This window comes from Danio aesculapii, chromosome 9 (genome assembly GCF_903798145.1).
Source record: "Danio aesculapii chromosome 9, fDanAes4.1, whole genome shotgun sequence".
In the NCBI taxonomy this organism is placed as follows: domain Eukaryota; kingdom Metazoa; phylum Chordata; class Actinopteri; order Cypriniformes; family Danionidae; genus Danio; species Danio aesculapii.
The window spans coordinates 20,939,340-20,951,440 of NC_079443.1; the positions used below are offsets into that span (position 1 = coordinate 20,939,340).

The 12,101-nt window shown below is 35.3% G+C and overlaps 1 protein-coding gene across 1 annotated transcript in view; it reads right to left on the minus strand.

Annotated features, from left to right (window-relative positions):
• Positions 1-6,005: 6,005 nt before the first annotated feature.
• asic4a (acid-sensing (proton-gated) ion channel family member 4a) overlaps positions 6,006-12,101 on the minus strand; it is a 181,240-nt gene continuing 175,144 nt past the window's right edge. Inside the window, 1 exon segment of the mRNA XM_056465347.1 lies at positions 6,006-7,366. Coding sequence (XP_056321322.1) covers positions 7,250-7,366 — 117 coding nt within the window. The 3' untranslated portion in view covers positions 6,006-7,249.

The following is a 12,101-nucleotide window of genomic DNA, read 5'->3' on the forward strand; positions in this document are numbered from 1 at the left end:
TAACACTAAATATGTTCATGGGATGAATCTTGTGACATGATTAATAAATAAAAGCTACATACAGTCAAAAAAGTATTGTAGCTGCTTGTTTAAACTACTTATTTAAAATCAACAATCAACAAAATGTAGTTTTTGGGAGGACAACTTAATTGTTTTATATTCAATTCACTTACATTTGTAAAAAAAAAAAAAACATTAAGTTAAATTAATCGATTTATGTTGGGACAACATGAAAGAATTGAATGGAACCCAGCATTTTTTTACAGTGTACATTACATAAGTTGGAGATAAAAGTAAAAATTGTTGGCAAATATGAAAAGCGGTTAGTTGACTGTACCTAAAAAAGTCAGTAAACCCATTGCCTTAAAATAATGAAGTAAATTAACTACAGTATGTGCTTACTTATAAAAATTAAGTTGTCAGCTTAACAGTTCAAAGTTACAATAGGGTTTCTCTCTTTTTTTAAGCAGTCTACATTGTAAAAAATGCTGGGTTCCACAAATTATTCAAACTTACTAGTTTTTACTAATTAAGTGAACATAAAACAATTAAGTTGTCCCCAAAAAACTCAAGACTTGTGTTATTTTAGCTCATTTTAAAGTAGTTTAAACTGTCGTTTTTTAACATGTTGTTTCTACTTTGTAAAAAATGCTTTAAAAAAACTATTGATTTGTGTTGGGAAAACATGAAGGAATTAAGTTAACTTAATCATTTTTACAAATTTAAGTGAATTGAACATAAAAATCTTAAGAATTGTGTTGTTTAAAGAAGTTTGAACAAGCAACAAACATTTTTTTTTTGAGTTTAAGCCAACTGGTTACTCACTTGGTAAGGATTGATTTTTTTCAGAAACTTATCTTAATCTCTGCTATAAAATAGAATTAAAAACGTTTAAGTTATCGCTTATTTGTATTTTAAATGATTTGTTATCCATTTGCTTCCTTCCTTCCGAGTGCTCACTCTTGAGGATGAAAAATTCATATAAATTATTCTGTAAAAAGCAATTGACTTTTTATATTAAAATAGTTTCTTTGAAATTAAGGAAATGAACTATGTGCATAACTATAAAAGTTAAGTCAAGTCAACTTAACAGTTCCTAGTTACAATAAGTTTACTCTTTTTTTAAGTAAATAAGTCAACTTGTTGCCTTTAAGGAAATGAGTTTACTCAATTTTTTTACAGTGTAGGGATGAACCATTCAAAATAAATAGCAGACTATGGTTGGACAAAAAGTGATTACAGCATGCAGTAAGTAGAATCAGAATATACTAAATCATTACTATGGATTTTAACACAGCATAATTCAATGCTGAAAATTTTGACTTTATGTAAAAAAGTGTGTAAACCCATTGTAGCTTTGAACTGCCAAAGACTTCACAAGACATGTCACTCATATAGTTTTGAATGGGGAAAAGTGTAACAGTCAGTATAGTGAATGAAGCCCCGTCTCTTACAGATCGTTATAGACTGATGTTCCTCCGGGGGAGAAGCTCGGACCAGACTTGTGCTTTTACGACAGTTTTTGTGGTCTACAAATGCACTGAAATCTCAGCGAATACTTGCTTCACAGACATAAGACATATATGCAAATAAAGTGTGAAATCTGTACTTTTAAATGAAGCAACTACACTTGAAAACAAAAGTTTTTTGGTTCTGCAATTTATATGAAATGAAATCAAGGTACAATCTGTCCTGTCAAACGCACATAACATAACGGAAACAACTCAAATGCCCACAAACTTGTAAACAAAGAGTAGCTGTCATTTCTGGAGGAGATTCACCATCAAGACCAAGTTTTAAATGTATTCAGAAGACCAGCACGATCAGACGATGATTATTCAAAGGAGGATTATGTGTAGAACGACCATAAATAAGGTTGGTGTCGTGATCTTGTTCCTATCGAGTGCGCATAAGCATTAGCTTGGCTTTGAACGTTTAGAAACAAAACTTATAAGACAGTTGTTGTTTAATTTTATTGATGATTCCATATATGTAATGTTATCTTAAGCTTGGCAAACAGTTTTGAGGAGTTTGATGTTTCCCCATTCAAACAGAATGCCCAAGCATATTGCCCGAGAGACGCTTCAAAGATAGCTGGCGAGTGAAATGACTTGCCTTGAAGGGACTTTGAAAACTGTCAAGTCGACTTAAGTTATTTTTTCATATATGCGCATAGTTCATTTACTTATTAATTTCATTGTAACGAGTTTACTCATTTGTTTAAGTAAAGTCAACTAATCACTTTAAAAGCTACAGGTTAACTTCACTTTTATAAAAAGTAAAGCCAACTAACTGCTTTTTACATTGCATTTAGGTCCAGTTACTTAGTCTGAGGATGAATAGTGTTTAACCACAACTTCTGACAAAGTACTTCACAAGTTAATTTAGTAAAGGAGAATTGTCCACAAGAAACACTATAACAAAATGTGGGTGATTTTCAGTCCACTCACGCACCGACGCTACATGGAGGAATTGGACATTGTCCCAAACCACAAGTTGGTCCGGTTGTTCCTGCTGTGCCTCCGCTATTAGTTTCTTTTCCCTCTCCTCTTCCTACGTCCTCTCCTATTTCTCCTCCATCATCTCTTTCCCCTGTACTGTTTCCAGAAAATGATGTAATTTGTATGAAATCACGAACAGCTTCAATCTGGTTCAGAAATAATAGCTGCGTTACCTGCCGTAACATTGACCTCAGTTGAAAGAAATGTCTAATTTGTGTTCAAGTATATCGACATCCTCCTTCTGATGCAGATCTGCTGAAAACGCTCTATTGAAAAAAGTTTCCACACTAATAACACGGACCATGAAAGATTAGCTTTTTTATAAAGACCCGTGAGTCATGCGCGCAATTGCATTTCAACATTTTGGAGCAATTCCTTCTGCACAGGTAAGATAGGCCACAAATGCCGAAATATACAGCTGTACAAGTGCATGAGGTTGACAGATAATGCCAAATCAAATCTGAGTGATTTGTTCCACTGCAGTTCTTGGACATGCGCTCCATGGTATGTCAGCTCTTCTGCTTTCAATGCTGACAGCACAGTTATTTATGACAGTAAACTGTATTATTATGCATAACCGGCTCAGTGTGCCATCAAGACTCTGAGTGGGAACCTTTAAAATGCCACTGTGATACAGTTTTATGAATATTAAAAGCCCATATTAGCCATGATTACTTTTCTGTGCATGGACTATTTGCTTCGTATTTTCGATATGGCAGCCAAATATGAGATACATTTCTAAAATATCCTTAAGGGTCATAGAAATATACTGTATATTTATAGGTCAAACATGAGGCGTTACATTCTGCTGTTTAAATCAAATGGATTTTATACATGGAAAGCATATTAATGGTAAGAGAATGTAGTTTAATTTTCTAAATATATTTGTGAAAATAAAATGTAGAATTAAATTTGTCATCATTCAGACTAACATGATGTATACATCTCTATATGTGTGTAAAAAATAAGCAACAAACTGTCCTACAAACTAAATGTTACTAAATTTAAATGTTAAATGTCATGAAATTCTAAAACATATTTTTTTTATATTGACATATACACTCACTGGCCACTTTATTAGGTACACCTTACTAGTGCTGGGTTGGACCCCCTTTTTGCCATCAGAGCTGCCTTAATCCTCTGTGGCATAGATTCAACAAGATACTGGAAATATTCCTCAGTGATTTTTGTCCATATTGACATGATAGCATCATGCAGTTGCTGCAGATTTCTTTTCATCCCTTTCCTCCACATCCCAAAGTTGCTCTATTGGATTGAAATCTGGTGACTGTGGAGGCCATTTCGTCACCTTAGAATTATAAGGTTCTATCTGCGTTCTGAATGATTTTGAGATATTGAGCTTGAAAGTTTTTGCATTCCATATAGCAAACAGTATGTGTGTAACATTGTTTTTATAAAGCTCTTAAAAAGTAAACAACTTATAAAAAAACATCGTATAATGTGAATAAGTTGCCATTTAATAAGAATATGTCAATAACTCAATTTTGACAAAAATGTCAGATAGAACCTTATAATTCGAAGGTGATGATTTGTGTACAGTGAGCTCATTGTCATGTTCAAAAGACTAGTCTAAGATGATTTGTGTTTTATGACATGGTGTGTGGCGGCGCAGTGGCGCAGTATGTAGTGCTGTCGCCTCACAGCAAGAAGGTTGCTGACTCGAGCTTCGGCTGGGTCAGTTGGCGTTTGTGGAGTTTGCATGTTCTCCCTGCGTTCGTGTGGGTTTCCTCCGGGTGCTCCGGTTTCCCCCACAGTCCAAAGACATGCGGTACAGATGAATTGGGTAAGCTAAATTGTCCGTAGTGTTATGAGTGTGAATGAGTGTATGGATGTTTCCCAAAGATGGGTTGCAGCTGGAAGGGCATCCGCTGCGTAAAACGTGTTGGATAAGTTGACGGTTCAAACCACTGTGGCGACACCGGATTAATAAAGGGACTAAGCCAAAAAGAAAATGAATGACATGGCGTGTTATCGTGCTGGAAGTAGCCATCATAAGATGGGTACATTGTGGTCATAAAGGGATGTACATGGTCAGCAAAAATAATCAGGTAGGCTGAGGTGTTGATATGATGCTTAATTGGTACTAATGGGCCCAAAATGTGCCAAAAACATCCCCCACACCATAAAACCACCACCACCAGCCTGAACTGTTAATACAAGGCAGGATGGATCCATGCTTTCATGTTGATCCTACCTCATCAGATCAGTCAATGTTTTTCCAATCTTCGATTGTCCAAGTTTGGTGAGCCTGTGTGAATTGTAGCCTCAGTTTCCTGTTCTTAGCTGACAGGAGGGGCACCCGCTATGCTCTTCTCCTTCTGCATACCTCGGTTGTAATGAGTGGTTATTTGAGTTACTGTTGCCTTTTTATCAGCTGGAACCAGTCTGGCCATTCTCCTCTGACCTCTGGCATCAACAAGGCATTTGTGCCCACAGAACTGCCGCTCACTGGATATTTTCTCTTTTCCGGACCATTCTCTGTAAACCCCAGAGAGGGTTGTGTGTGAAATCCCAGCAGATCAGCAGTTTATGAAATACTCAGACCAGCCCTTCTGGCACCAACAACCATGCCACATTCAAAGTCACTAAAATCACCTTTCTTCCCCATTCTGATGCTCGGTTTGAACTGCAGCAGATCGTCTTGACCAGTTACTGCCATGTGATTGACTGATTAGAAATTTGTGTTAACGAGCAGTTCGACAGGTGTACCTAATAAAGTGGCCTGTGAGTGTTATATATGTGTGTGTGTGTGTGTGTGCGACACATTGATAAAAAATAAAAACTCTATTAGAACAGCTACATTTCAGTAATGAGTGAAAATTACTTATTTTTCACATTGTTTACAGCAAATTAGTTCTTCAGGTTTAAAAACAAGCTTCAAAGCGACGTCATAGCCATGAGGTAAATGTGCAAATTCTGGGTGGTGAATGGCCACAAATACAAAGCGACATCATCGGGTTTTCAGTGTTTTTGCACATTAATGAGAAAGAGCTGGTTCCATCCAATCACTGCACACTAATACAAATGGATATAAGATATAGTGAATTGAAGGAGAAAAGCAAATTATATAGATGTACAATTTTGGGGATGCAGTGTGACCTTTAAAAAATGTAATTTCATTAACAATCAAAAAACAAATAGTTGTTTTAAATAGTCTCACAAGAGTTTTATTTGGTATATAAACTATTGTTACACTGACTGACATTGTGTTGGGTGGGTTTTGTAAATCTTGGTAAAGGCATGATGCTTATTATTTGATTTGCTCCAAAAAAAAAAAATAAAAGGACCCATATGGGTATTACAAATAACATTTTTCACACAATATTGTAAATTAAAACATTATACTAAAGTTATATGTTATAAGAACATTCATTACCCAAAATAAAATTTGAATACCTTTAAAATATTACAAAGTATTACATGTAAAAAGCAATTAAATAATAATGATTATTAGTTATTATTTTAAAGAATAATTTAGGGAGCTACATGGTTGACACAGTAATATTATTAGCAATTTTGTAACCACCATGCAGGAAATCAATACCTGCATATATAATATTCGGACGGTAAAAAAGAGAAACATTTGTACTCTTTGAATCGCCATTGTATGTCAGTACTTGCTAAATTTTCCCCAAAGAAGAGTCGGTGGATTCTGATTGAAATGCTTTGCACATCTGGCCTTTTGTCAAAAGAGAGCGCTAGACATTTCACATCTTGGAAGCCTGAGAAAAACTCATCGAACCACTTTTAAACACCCAGCCGTATGCTGCGGTGCACCAGATTACTCATAGTTGTGTGAATGTGCTGAGCAAACCCGCTTTATCATTCTCCATGGAACCGATGCACTCCGTCTCATTCAAAAGCGAAACTAGCAACATAAGGTCTGTTTTATTAAACACTTTTGGGAGGTTTGGGAGAGAGTGGATCCATCAGCTGATGGATGGATGAAACAAACCTTTTCCATATGGCTACCGCAGCGGCTTCTTCTTGGGCTTCACTGTACACACATCATTCGGTTCTCCATTGGGAAATAACCTCACAAGAAGATCATGTTGTTACTGCTAATGACACCCATTACCACTCACACGATACATCTCTATAAATAACATTACGAAAAAATTGGTGGATTATTCGATATACTTTAAGTTAAATGAATCATAAACCATTGGAGATAAAGGAAACATTTACCAGACAGATCCAATAGAGATGGATACATGTTACTTTTCTGAAACACCTAAACTATTCTACACCGTCCCCATGATTTCGGCGAAATTCCAGAGTCTGGATCCTACTGGGGTTGATAGCCATGATTCAAATACATCATTTACATTGGTAGAATTTATATATTTCACAAGATGAGAACTCACCGAATAAAACTCTAACAGCTGACAAAATAGAAAGTAAGAACGCAATGACCTGGAGTATAAAGTGGCTCTAGATGTCATGCAGTCTATGCCTTGATGTAACACCAAGGTCCCCGGTGTAGAAATCGTAGAGTCCTGCGAAAGGAGTTGGGAAAGGGGCAGGATTTCGTAGGGTCTCCTGCTGGACCGCAGCATCCGATCCGTGTATGTCCGTTCGGTTAGAAGCGAGGGTTTAAGAGTTCGACTTTGGCTGTAGCTTTATCTGGTGACAGCGAGAGAGAGATTAGCGCTGAGATCTGAGGGTCTTTCATTGAGCCCACTTTCAGCGCTCCTTCTGCAGACGTCAACAGCGGCAAGACCTTCCTAGCAGGCGAAGTCTTCGAACACTCGGTGGTGGGTACGGTGGTGATGATGGTGATTTGGGAGGACGGTGTTGGCGTAAGCTCCTTCTGAGTGGCTCCGGCTCATCTCGCTAGAATCCTGAGTGGAAGAGAGAATGTCATTTTAGATTCGGGGAAGATACTTTAACACCCATGTTTATTCCATTGTGAATAAACTGCCAGGGTTAAAGCTGTGATTCATTGCTTAATCTGTTGTGTGATAAAGCAAAAAGCCACTTGAGGCAGAGCATTACAGTGGTTTATCAATGTTAAAACTCTTTAACTATGGTAAACTCACTGATTTGTGGCTTCTTTATAGAAGTCATCAATACTTATAGAACATCTGGTAACACTTTACTTGAAGGAAGTGTTCATAAGACTTTTGTTATCATCAAGACATTACCAGCCTGATCTCACGAGAAAACGTACATATTTTACGTTTTGTCAGTTTAGTGGCTAATTCGTACGAATTCGTACAAGTTCAGTAGTAAATCGTGGTGTGGCACCTAACCCCACCCCTAAACCCAACAGTCATTGGGGGATGAGCAAATCATACTTAATTGTACGAATTAGATCATACAAATTCATACGAATTAGCCACTAAATCAAAAAGTTACGAATTGCCGTGAGATTGTGTTGACATTACACGTTATGAATATAAAGGAGAATTTATACATTTGTCATTAAGCGGCATTTGCCATTTCAAATGCAAAGGTGACATTAGCTATGTTTCCATCCAAAGATGTGAATTAAATGTATGTGCAAAACTGGAATAATGCTTAAAAGACTAGCAAATAAATCAAATAAGTCAAAGAGAACAAAATCGTCACTTCCTCACTAATTAGCGCCAAATATCAACAGTAAAAATGGAATTTACTGCGGTAGGAGAAGCTGCCTCAATCTTTTGTTTATTTAATAAATGACTTGCGCCTCAGAAGACAGTATGCCAACACGCAATGTCTGCGTGGTGGTGTTTAAAGGCATGAGACGCAGAGCACAGACGCTCTTGACAGTTATGGAGGTAACTAATAATATAATAACACTAATACTAAAATGGTTATGACGTTTTAGAATGATCAAAACAACATTTTCAGATGTTTTACAATGTGCTCAGCCAGCTGCTTTGTCCATTCACATACATTTTTATCATCACATGATCTCATAATAAAATCACATGACTTTTTTAAGTCCGCATACTGGAATTTGTTTGGTAAAAGTGTTTCCTTCATAGTTTATGCGCATATTTTCTTATTGGATAAAAAGTTTATTCTACACAGTTATGCGCATATGGGTTTTTTAATGCGTATTTTCAAAATGCATGCGCATCTTGGTATATTGGTGGATGGAAATGTAGATATTGTCTGATAAGTCTTTGTCATGACAACTTGACATTATCAAGACAACATAACTTGTCATAAATCTGTCATAAACATAACTGACATGAGATCATCATAATTGTGTCATAAATTTTATGTGTCAATAATATATTTCTTGACCTCGACTACAGTTGTACAAATCAAATTAGTTATTAAATGATATTTAATATTAATGATTCTGTTATAAAATATACATACAGTGTTCCCTAGCTATAACCTTTCACGGTCTCACAGTTTCACTGATTTTATTGTGCGCAATTTAACATGCTTTTTTTTTTACAGAGATTGCTTTCTGCGTTCTGCTTAGCACATTGTATTCTGCATCTTAATTGGCTGTGGACTATTGTCAATCAATCTCCTCCATACCATGTCACCTGCACCATACAGAATGCGTTCAGCTTGCCAAATTTACACGAATCTTTGATCCCCAGCAGTGTGACTCTGAAGTGCTGTACTGTATGTTTGCCAGTTTTCTCCCCACAATGTTGACGAAACATTCTGCACCATCAAAGGCACCTGCAATAGCACCCAATAAGCAGAGGAAGATGCTAACCATCGCACATAAAGTTGGACTTCTGGACATGCTAAAGGAAGATAGAAGTTACGCGAGTGTGTAAACAAGAGAGAAAAGTGTGATAACGTTAATACCTATCTGAGAAAATAGTGTGAGGGGTTTTACAGCCTTAAAACTTCCATAATAACTGTAAAAAATCAAGTGTACTACTTCACAGATTTCACCTATTGCGGCCTATTTTTAGAATGTATCCCCATGCGATTAACAAGGGACCACTATATATAAATAAGTTATGAAATAATTTCAGAGTATTGATACTTTGACTAAGAAAATGAGAATTATAATGGCCTAACTATATGACATAACTGAGTGAATGACACTTAATGGCATTGTCATAAGCATGCATAAAATCTCCTTATTCATGATGTGTCACTTCATGATTTTAAATGTGTCATGACAGTCTTATGAACACTCTCTTCAAGTAAAGTGTTACTGAACAAACTATATAGATAGATAGAACATTGATTTAAAACACTGTTAAAAAAGCACAGTACAATATATTTTATAATCTGGAGTCTTACATATATGTATCTAAAAGCTGTTTATGGTAAACTCCAATTTCAGTAAGTGGTTTTTGGTGTTACACTGCATTATAGAATATTTGTTGGCATATATGGAGGTTTTAAAACCCACTCATCAGCCAATCCAAATTTGCAAAACAGGTCACATTAGGTGTCAATTTCGGTTGGCTATAAAAGCATGGCTTGCTTCCCTGCCCAGTTTAAGCAGACACAAAGAACTGATCTATCTGACAGATAGCAATTGTGACATTCCACAAAATTTTATTAAGTTAAATTAAGTAAACAAATGAAAATAATAAAATAGCTAAAGATAGTCTGCTCAAACATATATGATGTATATCCGTCATTAGCCTTAAATAAAAATGTAAGACAGTAAGAACATTATATTTGGCCTTTTCGATTGAGCGTATGTTTTTCTTTATCTATAATTCATAGTGTATGGAATGGAATAGTGTATTTTAAAGGAATGTTTTCCTTTAAAACTGTGGACAGGGAATCTATATTTAGTTCATATTTTACTGTATATTGCATTCATGTACAGTATTACTTTGTGGTTGTGTACTGCACTTTACTGACATCATTTATAGGGCATCTACTGAAATAAAATGGGGTTTTAACTGATACAAATGAATTTTTATTTACCAAATTAGTTCAGTTTGTAAAAAAGTTTGTCTACTGATTTATATGTAGTATACCTGTACATATTTAAGCAAACAAACATTAAGATGATGACATCAAGAATTCAGATTTATTTTCAGTGACCATAAAATCATAGCCACAATTCTCAATGCAACATTTTAATGTTTTATTAAAATGTTTATTAATGTTTTATTATTATTATTATTATTATTATTATTATTATTAATGTTAATGATGTCATAGAAGTTTAATGATCGGGCCCTTGGTTTATCTCTCATCTGAACTCACCTTTACTTTTTAGAGTAATGTATGCGCTGGGCTTTGTAACTTTGCAAATATTTTTCATGCTCAAACAGCAACATAATGTACCAAGCGGATGAAGAAAGACTGTGCAATATGATAAAACTACTGAAATATCACAGATATTTATATCACAACATACATGTTGCAGTGGTTCATGATTAATGAGTGATTTTTCACAAAAGTGTCTTTGTGTGCCTGCCGCTAACACACCCTCTGCAAGACCTTTCAGCACATCAGGCAAGGTAGTTACAAGTCAATACACATCTCTGAGAACATGCAGAGTCTACATGCTGGTTTTCTTCTCCAAAAATGTAAGACAATTTTAGTATGCAGAAACATGGCCAAAAAAATCTGTAAGACAGAAAAGAAGAAACTTTATTTTAAGTGTTTTTGTTTACCTGATTGTTCCTAATGTTTCCAGATCAAACTCTACCCTTAGTAAAGTGATTGTGAAACTTATTTGGTTTATGTTGGTTTATATATACAGTTGAATTCAGAATTATTAGCCACCCTGAATTATTAGCCTCCTTGTTTATTTTTTTTTCCCCAAATTCTGTTTAACGGAGAGAAGATTTTTTCAACACATTTCTAAACATAATAGTTGTAATAACTCTTTTCTAATAACTGATTTATTTTATCTTTGTCATGATGACAGTAAATAATATTTGACTAGATATTTTTCAAGACACTTCTATACAGCTTAAAGTGACATTTAAAGGCTCAACTAGGTTAATTAGGTTAACTATTCAGGTTAGAGTAATTAGGCAAGTTATTGTATAACAATGGTTTATTCTGTAGACTATCAAAAAAATAAATAGCTAAAAGGGGTTAATAATTTTGACCTTAAAATGGTTAATAAAAAATTACAACTGCTTTTATTCTAGCCAAAATAAAACAAATAAGACTTTCTCCAGAAGAAAAAATATTATCAGACATACTGTGAAAATTTCCTTTAATATTTTTGACTTCAACTGTACATTAATCAAAGGTAATTGTAAAAACTTTAGTGCTGTGATTGTAATTGCTTGTTCTCAATGAGAGTTGTTTTAATATTAATTTTTTGATCATAAGATGAAAAGGTTAAACAATAAAGAATATTTACAGCCTTCTTTGGCTTTACCAATGGTGCCAATACATACAGTATAAAGGTCACGGGTTCAGATTTAGAAGCAGAATTATCAGTTTATATAATGATGTTAGGTCAGGACCTACTGGCCTCATGTTGATCTGAATTAGCTTCAGTCATACTGCGCTTCTCATGAATATAGTGTGCCAACATCTGTGTTCCTCTTCCAAGAACAGAAGATCGGATTGCAATGAGAACCAGGGAGATTTGATTCAATCCTGGTCTAAGCAGACTGCCTGGCATCCCAATCACAGCTCAATATCCTGCTGCCGATGTCGTATTTCCCTCCGGGCTTT